This window comes from Chionomys nivalis, chromosome 9 (assembly GCF_950005125.1).
Source record: "Chionomys nivalis chromosome 9, mChiNiv1.1, whole genome shotgun sequence".
Classification (NCBI taxonomy): Eukaryota; Metazoa; Chordata; class Mammalia; order Rodentia; family Cricetidae; genus Chionomys; species Chionomys nivalis.
The window spans coordinates 22,064,476-22,077,445 of record NC_080094.1 but is presented as its reverse complement, the minus strand read 5'-3'; the positions used below and the strand labels follow the sequence as shown (position 1 = coordinate 22,077,445).

Genomic DNA, 12,970 nt, shown 5'->3' with positions numbered 1-12,970 from the left:
TCCCTGTTCCCGGCCCGCCCACCTCCGGGTCCTGCCCAATCCTCGCCAGGGAGCGGGACAACGCCCACAGGCCACACAGCCTGTAAGAAGGCGGGTAAGGGTGGCGCCCTCGTAGGCACTGCCGCGTCTGCGCGAGACAGCGAGGGGCGTGGCCCAGACCCCAGGCCGGAAACGGGAGGCTAAAGGGGCGGGCCGGCTAGTGTCCCCTTTCCGGGCGGTCCCCATGGAGGCGCTGGGGAAGCTGAAGCAGTTCGATGCCTACCCCAAGACTCTGGAGGACTTCCGGGTCAAGACCTGCGGGGGCGCCACGGGTAGGTCTCGGAGCGGGAGGGGTGGTGGGGAGGGAGCTGTCCCCGCGTTTGACCCGGGCTCCCGCACTCTCCCTGGCCTGCTGGAGGCTGAGGGGTGGGACACAGGCCATTCCAAATCTCGCTCCCGCCTTGCAGTGACCATAGTCAGTGGCCTTCTCATGCTCCTGCTGTTCCTGTCCGAGTTGCAGTATTATCTCACCACTGAGGTAAGGGGCGTGCCCTAGAACGTGGGCGGGGCTTGGTGTTCTAAGGGTAGGACCCTTAAAGCGGGGTAAGGGGTAAGGCCCAATCTGACTGAGAGGGTGTCTCTGCAGGTGCATCCTGAGCTTTATGTGGACAAGTCTCGGGGAGATAAACTGAAGATCAACATCGATGTTCTTTTCCCGCACATGCCTTGTGCTTGTGAGTACCTGATTGTGGGTGGGAGTTGGACTCTTGGGTGTACGAGGTGGGCGTCCAGATTTACACCTCTAGCCTTAGATCCCCGAATGGGTGCCAGGTCATCCTCATGCCCCTAGTTCAATTCTTCCACGAGATACGTCTTTCCTATCAAAGCTCCGATCTCCAGGTCCCTGGAGTCATACATAGTACCTCTCTCTTTCAAGATCTGAGCATCGATGCCATGGACGTGGCCGGGGAGCAGCAGCTGGATGTGGAGCACAACCTGTTCAAGAAACGACTAGATAAGGATGGAATCCCCGTGAGCTCAGAGGCAGAACGTCATGGTAACCAAGGTGGGGGGGGCAGGTCTCCAATCCTAGACCTGGACACACTCACACTATCATCCAGAAGTGGACTGTTGCAGGCTCAGTGACACATTAGACAGAAGTCAGCTGGCTTGCCTAGGGTTCTTCGGCTGTTAAGAATCAAGACTGTTGAATCATGTTTCTTGTATCAGCACATTGAGTGGAATACCTTAGGGATTGGAGAAATGGCTTGGTGGTTAAGAGCAGAACACTTTACTTGGTTATCATACTCTCAAGATTGAGCAGGGGTCTTCCATAGATAGAAGCTTGTCATGTGTTTGCTTTCCCAAAGCATTGACTAAAGGGCTTTCCCCCTTTGCAATGCACGTGGCCTAAGGTTAAGAGTTTAAGTTCTCAAGTAGAATTTCCTGGGTTCAGATCTAGCGCCATCCTGCATGCGGTCTCTGAGCATCAGCAATAAAGTAGTAAACTGTAGTTCCCCATACAAGAGAGAAAGGCTCAGCTGCGGGCGGATGGTTCCCCATTTACAATGTTCTGACTTTGTGAGGGTGTGAAAGCACCCATACAACCTTTCTGCTCTCTTTCAGTAAAGGAGTCAGGAAGTTATTTGCAATACTTAGTACTTTGTTAGGAAATAGCTTCTGTGCCAGATGGGTTTGCCCAGCTGTAAGCTGTGTGTGTATCTGAGCATGTCTTAGGCGGGCTAGATTAAGCTATGGCGTTCAGTATTTTAGATGTATTAAGTGCATTTTTTCGGGATATGATAGTTTATCCATATGTAAACCCCGTCGTAAGTTGGGGATCACCAGTAATGTGTATGAAGGACCTTGTATAGCTAGCTCACTTTCACTTCCTGTTTCTAGGCAGCTGTCTCCATTACCCTTATGTACATTTCCTTTTTTTTTTTCTTGAACTCACAGAGATCCACCTGCCTCTGCCTCCTGAGTGCTGGGATTAAAGGTGTGCGCCACCATGCCCAGCTCCAACCCATTTTCACAATCTTATAGCAATGCAGTGAGACCTGGTAGAGTTACCTGTAGCAGCTGTGCTAGCTGAGTCCTATCTGTTCCTTATTAGCGCTCGGTGTATGTAAAGCGCTTAACTCCTGACCATCATTCATGTTGTATAAATATTAGATTTTGGTTTTCCTTTGGTTTTTCCCACCCCAGTGGCCAAGGGACTCGTGATGTCACTGTGTCTACTCAAGTTGTTTGTGCTTTGCCTCTGCCCTCTCCTCAGAACTTGGGAAAGTCGAGGTGACAGTGTTTGACCCAGACTCGCTGGACCCCAACCGCTGTGAGAGCTGCTACGGAGCTGAATCAGAAGATATCAAGTGAGCAGAGCCCCGGGTAGGGAGTGGGTTCTCATCAGTCTTTCTGCTCGGCCTGGAAAGACGGACTAAGAGTTTAGAGGGGGTAGGGTGTATGCCCTGTCACTGATCCTGGTTCAAATGATGAGGGCTGATAAGTAGGCCTGCCCTGACAGCTGTGGACCTCGGCAGACGGCAGGAGTGGTTGGTTGTTGCTTCTCAGCCTGGAGAAGCAGCTCAAAGGAGATTCTGGAGTCTAGCTGCCAGCCTCTCAGTGCTTGTCCTCAGGCCAGGCCACATTACTTCTCCATCTGTTAATAAAGAAGGATAGGAACATGTTCCTTGCAGTGGTCATATAAGGATCGAGTGTATGTTATAGGTAAAGCCCTGAAGTACAAGGCCAAAGCTATGCTATTAAGCCTCTGATATGTGCTAACAGCTGTGTGGTTTCCCCAGCCCTGACTTTTTTTTAAGATTTATTTATTATGTATACAGTATTTTCAGTACTCTGCCTGCAGGCCAGAAGAGGACACCAGATCTCATTACAGATGGTTGTGAGCCACCATGTGGTTGCTAGGAATTGAACTCAGGACCTTTGGAAGAGCAGGCGGTGCTCTTAACCACTGAGCCATCTCTCCAGCCCCCCCCCCTTTTTTTTTGGTTTTTCAAGTCCGGGTTTCTCCGTGGCTTTCCAAGCCTGTCCTGGAACTAGCTCTTGTAGACCAGGCTGGCCTTGAACTCACAGAGATACGCCTGCCTCTGCCTCCTGAGTTCTGGGATTAAAGGCATGTGCTGCCACCACCCGACTTGATTTTTTTTTTTTTTTTTTAGGGAAGAAATTGGGGGAAGTAAGGCTTGTGTTACAGTCAGTGGCAAACAAGCACAAGGCCCTGGAATCCACAGGCCTACACACACAGACAATAATAGTAGTAGTATGTGGAGCTGAAAGTTTGCATTTTAACCATCTTTGTGTGACAGTTCATTGGCTTTAAGGACATCCACCGCCTTTTCTCCTACGACAGGTCACAGCCCCAAGCAGCATAGGGGTGTGCTCTGAATGTTCTGCTCACAGTGAGGAGACAGCGAGAAGGCTTGGTGATCAGGGAGGAGGCTGACAGAGCCTCGGCAGCAGACAGCTGTTGGGGCTTTCCTTCCCAGAGTGCCAGCCTGGCCTCGTGCTCATCCCTCCTTCCCTGCAGGTGCTGTAACAGTTGCGAGGATGTGCGCGAAGCGTACCGCCGTCGAGGCTGGGCCTTCAAGAACCCAGACACTATTGAGCAGTGTCGACGAGAAGGCTTCAGCCAGAAGATGCAGGAGCAGAAGAATGAAGGCTGCCAGGTGTATGGCTTCTTGGAAGTCAACAAGGTACCAGGAGGGAAAAAGGCGAGGTGGCTGGGCCGAGTCAGGCTGGGAGGACTCCACAGCTGAAGTGGAGAGTGAGAGGACATGTCCCCTACAGGTGGCTGGAAACTTCCACTTTGCCCCTGGGAAGAGCTTCCAACAGTCCCATGTGCATGGTGAGTGGTCCAGAACCAGCTGGGTGTCTAGCTGTCGGGTTCCCTCGTGCAGGTTGGCTTGCCCCTCGCTAAGGCCAGTGTTCTTTAGCTTTGAGCAGTCAGCACAGTTGTGAGGAGTTCGGGGGCAGGGCTCTGCTCCGTCGGTAGAGTGCTCACCTGTCGTGCATGAAGCCCTGGATTTGACCCCCAGCCTGTGTGGTGCAGGAGTGGGGTGGTAGCACAGAGCCCAGGTTAATTGGTAGACTCCCTCCCCAGTCAGGTGACTGCAGGTGAGGCTTTGGTTATGCTAAGCCGGATTGGAAGTCAGGCTCCGTACACTGAGCTGTGTTTATGCGTGCGTTCCTTAGATATCTGGTCATCACCCCCTGGGTACCATATGTTAGTCTAGATAGAAAGATACTGCAGTCCACAAAGTCCCTGCACTCAGAATATTCCACACAGACATCTGGGGATGGTCCACATACCTGTAATCTCAGCACTTGGGAGGTAGAGACAGAAGGGGCAGTTCAAGGTCATCATCACTTACGGAGCACATTTGAGACTAGCCTTAGCTACATGAGACCCTGCTTCAGCACCCTCTCTCCACAAAAAAAAAAAGAAAAGAAAAGAAAAAAAGGAAAAAAGAAACATTTAGGACGCCCGGCTAGCTCAGTCAGTAGAGCATGAGACTCTTAATCTCAGGGTTGTGGGTTCGAGCCCCACGTTGGGCGGTCTACTCTTTAGCCAAGAGGTGGTGGCGCATGCCTTTAATCCCAGCACTCGGGAGGCAGAGGCAGGCGGATCTCTGTGAGTTCGAGACCAGCCTGGTCTACAAGAGCTAGTTCCAGGACAGGCTCCAAAACCACAGAGAAACCCTGTCTCGAAAAACCAAAAAAAAAAAGAAAGAAAGAAACATTTATAAAATTCATGATATATCCTCTACTATTAAGTAATGTGGCCAAACTTTGCTTTGCCTGTTTAGCAGAGACATTCCCGGGACAGCCAGGGCTACACAGAGAAACCCTTTCTTGAAAAGCCACAAGGAAAAAATAGTGTGGACCAAGTCAAGCATGGTGGTGCTCACCTTTAATTCTAGCAGTTGGCAGGCAGAGACAGACAGATCTCTAAGTTTGAGACCAGCCTGGTCTTCATGGTTAGTTTTGGGCTAGCCAGGACTACATAGTGAGACCTGGTCTCAAAATAATAATGTGGACGAAAACAAGGCAGACTAGAGAGAGCTGAGGGACAGTGTGTCTGCCGTTGTAGTTACGGTGACTTAGGAAAGACTGTGGGGGACTGGAGAGATGGCTCAGTGGTTAAGAGCATTGCCTGCTCTTCCAAAGGTCCTGAGTTCAATCCCCAGCAACCACATGGTGGCTCACAACCATCTGTAATGAGGTCTGGTGCCCTCTTCTGGCCTTCAGGCGTATACACAAACAGAATATTGTATACATAATAAATTTAAAAAAAAAAAAAAAAAGGAAAGACTGTGGGTTACTCCTGAGCACAGTGAAGCAGCAGCAGGGCTGATGGCCAAAGAAGCATAGCAAGGAGAGAGAGGAGCAGCCATAGGTCCTGAAGGCCTGAGTGCGCTTGGCAAGTGCCTGGAGCAGTAAGAAAGGGTGACCAGGAACAGAGTGAGCGGAAGAGCGTGCTTGACTCAGGGTGAGAGGACACCCTTGTAGCGCAAGAGGCCCCAGGCTTCTGTGCTGTGTGAGATGCCAGGAAGGGTTTTCAGGGGGTGTGATCTGATTTCTCCTTAAAAGTAAAGTCAAGCATGGTGGTGAAAACCTTTGATCTCAACACTCAAAAGCAGAGGCGGGGATCTCTGAGTTCCAAGACAGCCTGAATCTACAGGCTACAAGGTCTACATAGCAAGACCTTGTCTCCAGAAGAGAAAGATGAAGGCACGTGGTAGGCAGCACTTGATGACGTGTGCAAGACTGGAGGAGAGAGGACAGGACAGGAGAGGTCAGTGAGGAGGTCTTGATGGCATGTGCAAGGCTGGTGGAGAGAGGACAGGACAGGAGAGGTCAGTGAGAAGGTGGCAGTGAGCAGTCCTGGCGGAGCGAGCGGTGGTGGTGGAGCTGGAGAAGAACTGGGTTCTAGATGTGTCACAGGTGGAGCTCAGAAGCAGCTGATAGATGTGACAGAGAAGGACAAAGGAGGCCAAGATAATTTCAGAGCTCATGCTCAAATAGTGGGAAGACTGGAACTCCCTTTTAGGAGACATGAGGAAGGCTCTGTAGAGTGATTAGAATGATCATTTAGGAGACGAAGAGGACTCAGGGTGGTGCACTTGTTTGAAGGTGTGAGTAGAGAGATCCTCAGCTTCTGACACTTCAGACCAATAGGATTCTCATTCCGTGGGCCCTCGGGATGAAGTGAGTGTTTGCCTGGAGTTCGAGGACAGAGACTAGCCAGGAGACAGACATTGAGCCTCCCACAGATTTAAGACTATGGGACTCCATGAATTCCCCATGCAGGTGAAGTTTGTTGGAGAAGGGAACTCAGGGCTCTTGCATTAGAGGCCAGCAGTGTGGGGACCGAGGAGGAAACTGTAAAGGCCGGCTGGTGAGATGGGAGCTTGAGCAAGGAGCGCGGCATCCTGAGAGCCAAGGGTGGGTGCTTCTGGATGCCTAGCAAAAGCCGAATGTGGGATGTTAGTGTAGTGGTCTCTGATGGCCCTGGTAGAACACGGCTACAACTAGAAATAGGATTGCGTTAGATAGATGTCATCGTTGCCATTGTCAGTCTAGAGCACTGGTTCTCAACCTTCCTAGTGCTGTGACCCTTTAATACAGTTCCTCGTATTTAATACAGTTCCCTAACCGTAAAATTATTTTTGTTGCTACTTCATAACTGTCATTTTGCTATTGTTATGAATATATCTGGTTTTGTTTGGGTTTTTTAGTTTTTCGAGACAGGGTTTCTCTGTGTAGCCCTAGTTGTCCTGGAACTAGCTCTTGTAGACCAAGCTGGCCTAAAACTCAGAGATCCACCTGCCTCTGCCTCCCGAGTGCTAGGATTAAAGGCGTGCGCCACCACTACCCAGCTTAATATCTGTGGGGTTTTTTTTTATAAATATTTATTATTTATACAATATTCTGTGTATATGCCTGCAGGCCAGAAGAGGGTACCAAACCTCATTACATATGGTTGTGAGCCACCATGTGGTTGTTGGGAATTGAACTCAGGACCTTTGGAAGAGCAGGCAAAGCTCTTAACTGCTGAGCCATCTCTCCAGCCCCCTTCTGTGGTTTCTAATGGTTTTAGGCAATCCTTGTGAAAGGGTTGTTCAGACCCAAAAGGGATCGCAAACCCCAGGTTGAGAATGACTGATGTAGAAGTGACAGTACGTGTAGGCACTGGTGTGCAGGCCATCAGACGGCTCGTGTGCTGGATGTCACCTGTGGAAAGGGCAGAAATGATGCTAGAGACGAGCACCATCGTCTGTACCGCAGCGGCTCTGGAGAAAGGCTGGCTCTGACAGGGCAGTGTCTCTTCTGGCTTCTCTAGCATGGGACGCAAAGTCATTAGCTGAAGGCTGAGGAGAGGGGGATGGCGTGCTGGAGATCAGAGAGAGGCAACACCTGTGGGGCTTTCTGGGTTTGGTGTTGCTCTCTGCTGCAAAGACAAGGGAGTCAGAAGTGTATGAAGAGGCCATCGTAGAGCTGGGCTGTGGGAAGTTTGGGGGCGGAGTGGAAGCATGAGGTACAAGAGACTACCACAGGTACTGGAGGGAGGGGATGGGAGGAAGAGGAAGAAGTTAGCAAGCCGGGAGTCGGAGCATGGGTACTGTGGTTGCAGCTAGAGAGCGTGTAGCTACTGCTAATGACCAGCAGCTGGTGGTCTGGGAGGGCAGGATGTTGGAAGGCTCGAGTGTGACTTGAGTACCATAAAGGATGGACAGCTAGTTGCTGAAACTGTCCTGGGGGTGCCTGGTAGAATTTCATGTTTAACAAGTAGGAACTTTGAGAAGATCAGGGGACAGCAATCTGAAAATGGCAGTAAGGAGCCAGAAGGACCACTCTTTTGGTCACAGAGGGGAAAGTATTGGAGATCAAGTAGTAACTGAGACGATAGCATGGAGCTGGCGCCTGGAAGAGAAAGCCAGGCCATGGAGGAGGCAGAAGAGTGGAGGGCCTACGTGGAGGCTGACAAGTGTCTCTGCTGCCTGGCGAGTTGTGGGTGGGGTGGGAGTTACGGTCACATTAGGGGACAGCTACCGGGTACGAGGGGTCCAGAGGACGAGCAGGACCGGGTGGTCCTGAGCTGCTCTATGTGACTGAGCAGGCATGGGGTCCTACAGTTTCTTGTGTAGTCTGTGCCTGCAGTGGGGGAAAGGCACGTGGAGAGGTAGGCGGCCTGGAGCACCCTGCAGACTCTGCAATCCTTTACTCTGGAGTTTGCCGAGTAGAGTGGATTTCCTGAGACTCGAGGGAGACATCCGTGTCACTGTGTAAAGCTGTGGGCTCCAGGCCTTGTGCACACTTGGGAGGTGGGGCTGGTGGGCAGCAGCACCTCTGCCTAGGTCTGTCTTCGGGTCATGAGCCCCAGGGCAGCTGACTCTTGAGTACAAGGATGCTCATGTACAAGCTACAGTGGCCTGTGGCCGGGCATCTGCGTGAGTCCGCAGTTCTAAGATCCTTGCTGACTGCAGGGTGACTGATGAGGGGCGTATACCATCATGAGGCTGACCAGTAGCCTCCTTTAGGTCCTCAGGACAGCCCTTTGCAGAGAACATGGGCCAAGTGCTTTGCCCAGGTCACACAGCTGGGAGGCTCTCAGGCTGGCTATTTTTGTACTTAAGCCCTTTTTTATGCCTTTTTGGCCCTGGAAGAGGCCTTTTAGCTGGGGCTAGACCCTTATGCCGAAGCAGGACTATCTGTCCTTCCTCTTCCCATGGGTCTCGCTCCATAGATCTCACTGTGAAGCTCTGAATCTCTGTTCTCTTCCTCCTCTCTCCTCCCCTCCCCCATGCTGCAGTTCATGCTGTGGAGAGTAAGTGGCCCTCCCCCCACTTCTAAGGCAGCCTGCCCTCTTAGAATGGGAGGGAGATTTGGATGGGTCTGGGATAGAGCCTTCTCTGACCTGGCTGCTGGGTGACTCACCCCTAGGATGAGCCTTTGATGTGGGGTTCCTTACAGTGGGCAGTTGGGACTAGGAGGAGGGAAGAAATTGCTGGTTCAGGGAACCCATGAGACTCTCTTTGGGGAATTTTGAGGGTAGAAGCAAGGGAGTCCCGGGATTTGATGGGTTTTGTTTCCTGAAATAAAAGCCCAGCTTGGAGTCAGTGCCTGGAGCTCCCTGTCTGTTCCGGGAGAGAGATCTGTGTTCCTGTCCACCCCAGTGGGAGGCTCTGAACTCTCACCCAGATCCAGGGCAGGCCCTGGCCAGCTGTGCTGAAGCAGGACCAGAGGTACCAGCTTGTGGGTGACGGGGGTCAGAGAGGAGCTAGGTGCATCATACCCCACAGGGAGGAGGATGGCCTGAGACAAGACCCAGGAGTAGCCAGGAACCTGGACCTGCCTGCTGGTGACTCTTTCTTCTTCTTTCCTAGTTCATGACTTGCAGAGCTTCGGCCTTGACAATGTACGTACCAGGTGGAAACCATGGAGGGCAGATGGCATGGAGACTGGGCCCTGCTCATGTCTGAAATGGGGAGAAATCACTCTGTTCTGCTGGTGTGCAGACCAAGGGCAGAGACAGTTGTATAGGTGCATCCTCAACAGAAGGAAGCTCGGAGCAAAGCCAAGATGAAGTGTGACATTTCTAGGAAACCACCAGGGTGGATATAGATGGCCAAGGCTGGCACAGTTGGCAGGCCCAGAGACCCTGGGACTAGAGCCACACTAAGGAGTCTGCCCTTTCAGCAGAAGGCAGCTGTTGGCTCTCCTTAACCAGGGGTGTGGCACAGTCAGATTTACATTTCTAACTGTCCCTTAAGAAAGCTGGCAAATGGGGGGCTTCTGGCTTAGGCCTCCATCCCTTGAGGCACCTGGGCAGGACTAGTACCTGCTGTGCACTCACTGGCTGTGAAGCTCTACCTTAAGCCCTCTAGCCCCAGGAACGTGTGGGCTGAGGAGGGAGCCCTCAGTAAAAACAGATGCCTGGTGTAGGCATTTCTTCCATTACAGCCATGGCCTCTCCCACACAGCCCCTCCCTTCACCCTCCCCTCTGCCCAGCTGTGCTGACGGGCTCAGGCAGCCCTCTCTGCTAGTCTAGACAGTTGTGCGTGGGTTGCGTGCTGTCAGGCCTCAGACACTGATGTTGCTTGCAGATCAACATGACCCACTACATCAAGCACCTGTCATTCGGGGAGGACTACCCGGGCATTGTGAACCCCCTGGACCACACCAATGTCACTGCACCCCAAGGTACCGTCCTGGGAGGTAGCCTCCTCTGTCACCAAAGCCCTGCCTGGCACCTATGCCCTGTGCTTTCTTCTCCTCACAGCCTCCATGATGTTCCAGTACTTTGTGAAGGTGGTACCCACGGTGTACATGAAAGTGGATGGGGAGGTGAGTGGCGAGTAGAGCTGTCCAGCTTTGTGGTTCCTCCAGCTGGGAGTGAGGTAGTGCTCTCCCGTGTGATGGACGCAAAGCCGAGGCCCCAGGGCTAGTGATGCCCTCACTGGAGACACAGGACAGACACTATTTGGTCTTCCTGCTTCCCACACTGCCTACAGACAGTCCTTGGGTGGCTACTGACCCCCATTGTCTGTGCTGGCATGGGGCTTGGGGCCAAGCCTCCTGGGCCTGCTCGGTCTGTGGAGCAGTGTCTGTGGAGTGGCGTGGCAGGGCTGAGGGGCAAGGAAGTGAATCTCACTCAGCCTTAGGGTACTGCCTGCAAGAGTTTCTTCTCATCCCTGGACCACCTGAAAGCATCAATCAGTTGGAGGGAGGACAGGTAAAAACCCTAAGATGGTGACCGGAAGGAAAACCAGGATAGCCAGAGGGGCCTGCGTGGCCTGCAGGCCTCGCGATGCTGGTTACCAGTGTGAAGCTTCTTTTGTCCCTTCATACACTGCCAGGCTTGACAAGGCTCAGCATAGCCCTGAGTCAGCTTGTAACTTCACTCTGCCTCTGCTTCCGTTCCTACCACAGGTGCTGAGGACAAACCAGTTTTCTGTGACCAGGCATGAGAAGGTTGCTAATGGGCTGCTGGGGGACCAGGGCCTGCCAGGGGTCTTCGTGCTCTATGAACTCTCCCCCATGATGGTGAAGCTGACAGAAAAGCACAGGTGAGGGCAGGGAGTGGGAGCAGCCAAGGCTCTGAGCCTGAGAGTAGGGTGCCGACCACGCCCTCCTGTCTTCCTGCAGGTCCTTCACCCACTTCCTAACGGGTGTGTGCGCCATCATTGGGGGCATGTTTACAGGTAAGTCCCAAGGTGCCTGTTTGGGCAGTGGGGCCCCAAGCTTCCCAGTGCTGTGGATTTGGGCAGGTGTTCCCCTGCTGAGTGACATCCTCAGCAATGTCCCAGGCTTTGGTTGGGGAAGAGGGTACCTTAAGGGCCAAGGAAAATGCTAGCCTAGCCCGGCAGATGACAGTGCAGGCGTCCACGTTGCGGGGTCCAGTGCTAGCCGTGGTCTCTCCCCCAGTGGCTGGACTCATCGACTCACTCATCTACCACTCTACTCGAGCCATCCAGAAGAAAATCGATCTAGGGAAGACAACGTAGTCCCCATCCTTCCCCGTCGTTCCTTTCCTCTGTCCCCTGTGATTATTCCGCAGCCTCTTTCCCTGCCTCCTATGCCTCCTCTCCAGAGTCAGCCCGGGGTGATAAATGTTGTGATAGTAATGTTGGTCTCAGTGTGGTTCTTGGGATCTGGCTGAAACCTACAACAGCCCCTCCTTGTGGTCATACACGGAAGTCCATCATGACTGACAGGCTGGGGCCAGCCCTTTGTGAGTCCCACACGTGCATCCCGTTTAATATGACTTCCCAGCCATGTCCTTAGGCCCTTTTCTTCTGTGACCAGATAGACCTTTCTAGGGAAAAATATCTTGGAGCAACTATGGCTTGTGAAGTAGAAGACACCAGTGCCATTATTCCAGAGCTCCAAGTCCAGGCTAGAGTATCCCTTGTGCAGTGATGGACAGCTAAAGCAGAGGGCTATGCGGTTCTGCTCCACCGATGTTTCTGCTCTCCGCTGAGCTCCGTAGTGTCTCGCACTGAGCGATTAGCTGGACCTTTACAAAGTCCTTAGGGAACAACGCTAAAGCAAGGCGGAGGAAGCTGGTACTGCCGTTCTAGAGCACAACCAGCACAGCCCTTAGCTCAGGACCTAACCAGGGCTTCTTATTAGAGCCCTTATCTCTGTTGAGAATCGTGATCCAGAGGCCTCAGTGCTCCACAGCCCAGGGAGCCAAGACACTGGGCAGCAGGCAGTTCATCAGATCGTGTTCCCCTAAAACTGGCAGGAAGCCAAGTACAGCAATGACAACAGAGCCTGAGGGCCAGGTGATCTGATTGTCCAGAGTTGTTTATCACCAAGCAGTCAGGGGTGTTGACCCAGGACCATTTCCCTTGTTAACTTGGGGTCCTTCTGGTAACCCACCTGTCCTCTCAGCCTCTGTGGTTCAGGAGCAATATTGGTCTACCCCATGCTCTTAGGAAGGTAACCAGCCACCAGTACCCATGGTAAGCTAGGCCCCTCCGGAGGAGGGAGGCAAGGGAGCTGCACAGTGATCTCCAGTTCCAGGGGGCCCTGCCTATCATAAACTGCCCTCTGGGGGCAGCAGGGCTAAGCTAGGAGGCAGTAACAGCCAGTGATACATTTAAGACCTGTAACAAGCTACCCGAAGCCAGCCAACCAAACCAATAATTTCCCTTTTTTGCTTAAGCCAATTTGGGTTGAGATTTCTTTCTTCTTCATACATATAAAAGCTTTAGTAGGCATCCTTGCTCTCGAGGTTGGCAAAAAGTTAACGGAACAAAAGGCTTAGATGTCATGGAAGGCAGCACCATGAGCAGACAGAGGGACCCAGCCTCCAGCAGGAATACAAAGCAGGCTGCTGCAGGGCTGATCCAGATGACACAGTCCACTCAGCCGTTAGGGCTTGTTCTTCCCCGGGGTGGTAAGTAGGCCATCTTCCATCCCTGTGCATTCTAGCAAATCCCTGAGAGCGTTTGACCTTTA

The 12,970-nt window shown here is 52.5% G+C and overlaps 1 protein-coding gene across 2 annotated transcripts; it reads left to right on the top strand.

Moving 5' to 3' along the window:
* The first annotated feature begins 159 nt into the window (after window positions 1-159).
* On the top strand, window positions 160-11,622 carry Ergic3 (ERGIC and golgi 3). Of its 2 annotated transcripts, none has more exons than XM_057781901.1 (13): window positions 160-311; window positions 447-517; window positions 626-713; window positions 917-1,036; window positions 2,258-2,351; window positions 3,527-3,692; window positions 3,787-3,844; window positions 9,387-9,418; window positions 10,108-10,204; window positions 10,284-10,348; window positions 10,934-11,070; window positions 11,150-11,205; window positions 11,429-11,622. In XM_057781901.1, the coding sequence occupies exons 1-13, from the start codon at window positions 224-226 to the stop codon at window positions 11,506-11,508; spliced, it is 1,152 nt and encodes a 383-aa protein (XP_057637884.1). In that variant the 5' UTR covers window positions 160-223; the 3' UTR covers window positions 11,509-11,622. The 2 variants fall into 2 exon arrangements, with proteins under 2 accessions (XP_057637884.1, XP_057637883.1); XM_057781900.1 differs by having other exon boundaries at window positions 917-1,045.
* Window positions 11,623-12,970: the final 1,348 nt, after the last annotated feature.

Bases quoted from the DNA above. Each gene is read 5' to 3' on its own strand.
- Ergic3 (XM_057781900.1), top strand. From the start codon at position 224: ATGGAGGCGCTGGGGAAGCTGAAGCAGTTCGATGCCTACCCCAAGACT. The intron at 714-916 runs GTGAGTACCTGA...CTCTCTTTCAAG, and splicing joins CCCGCACATGCCTTGTGCTT to ATCTGAGCATCGATGCCATG. The intron at 9,419-10,107 runs GTACGTACCAGG...TGTTGCTTGCAG, and splicing joins AGAGCTTCGGCCTTGACAAT to ATCAACATGACCCACTACAT.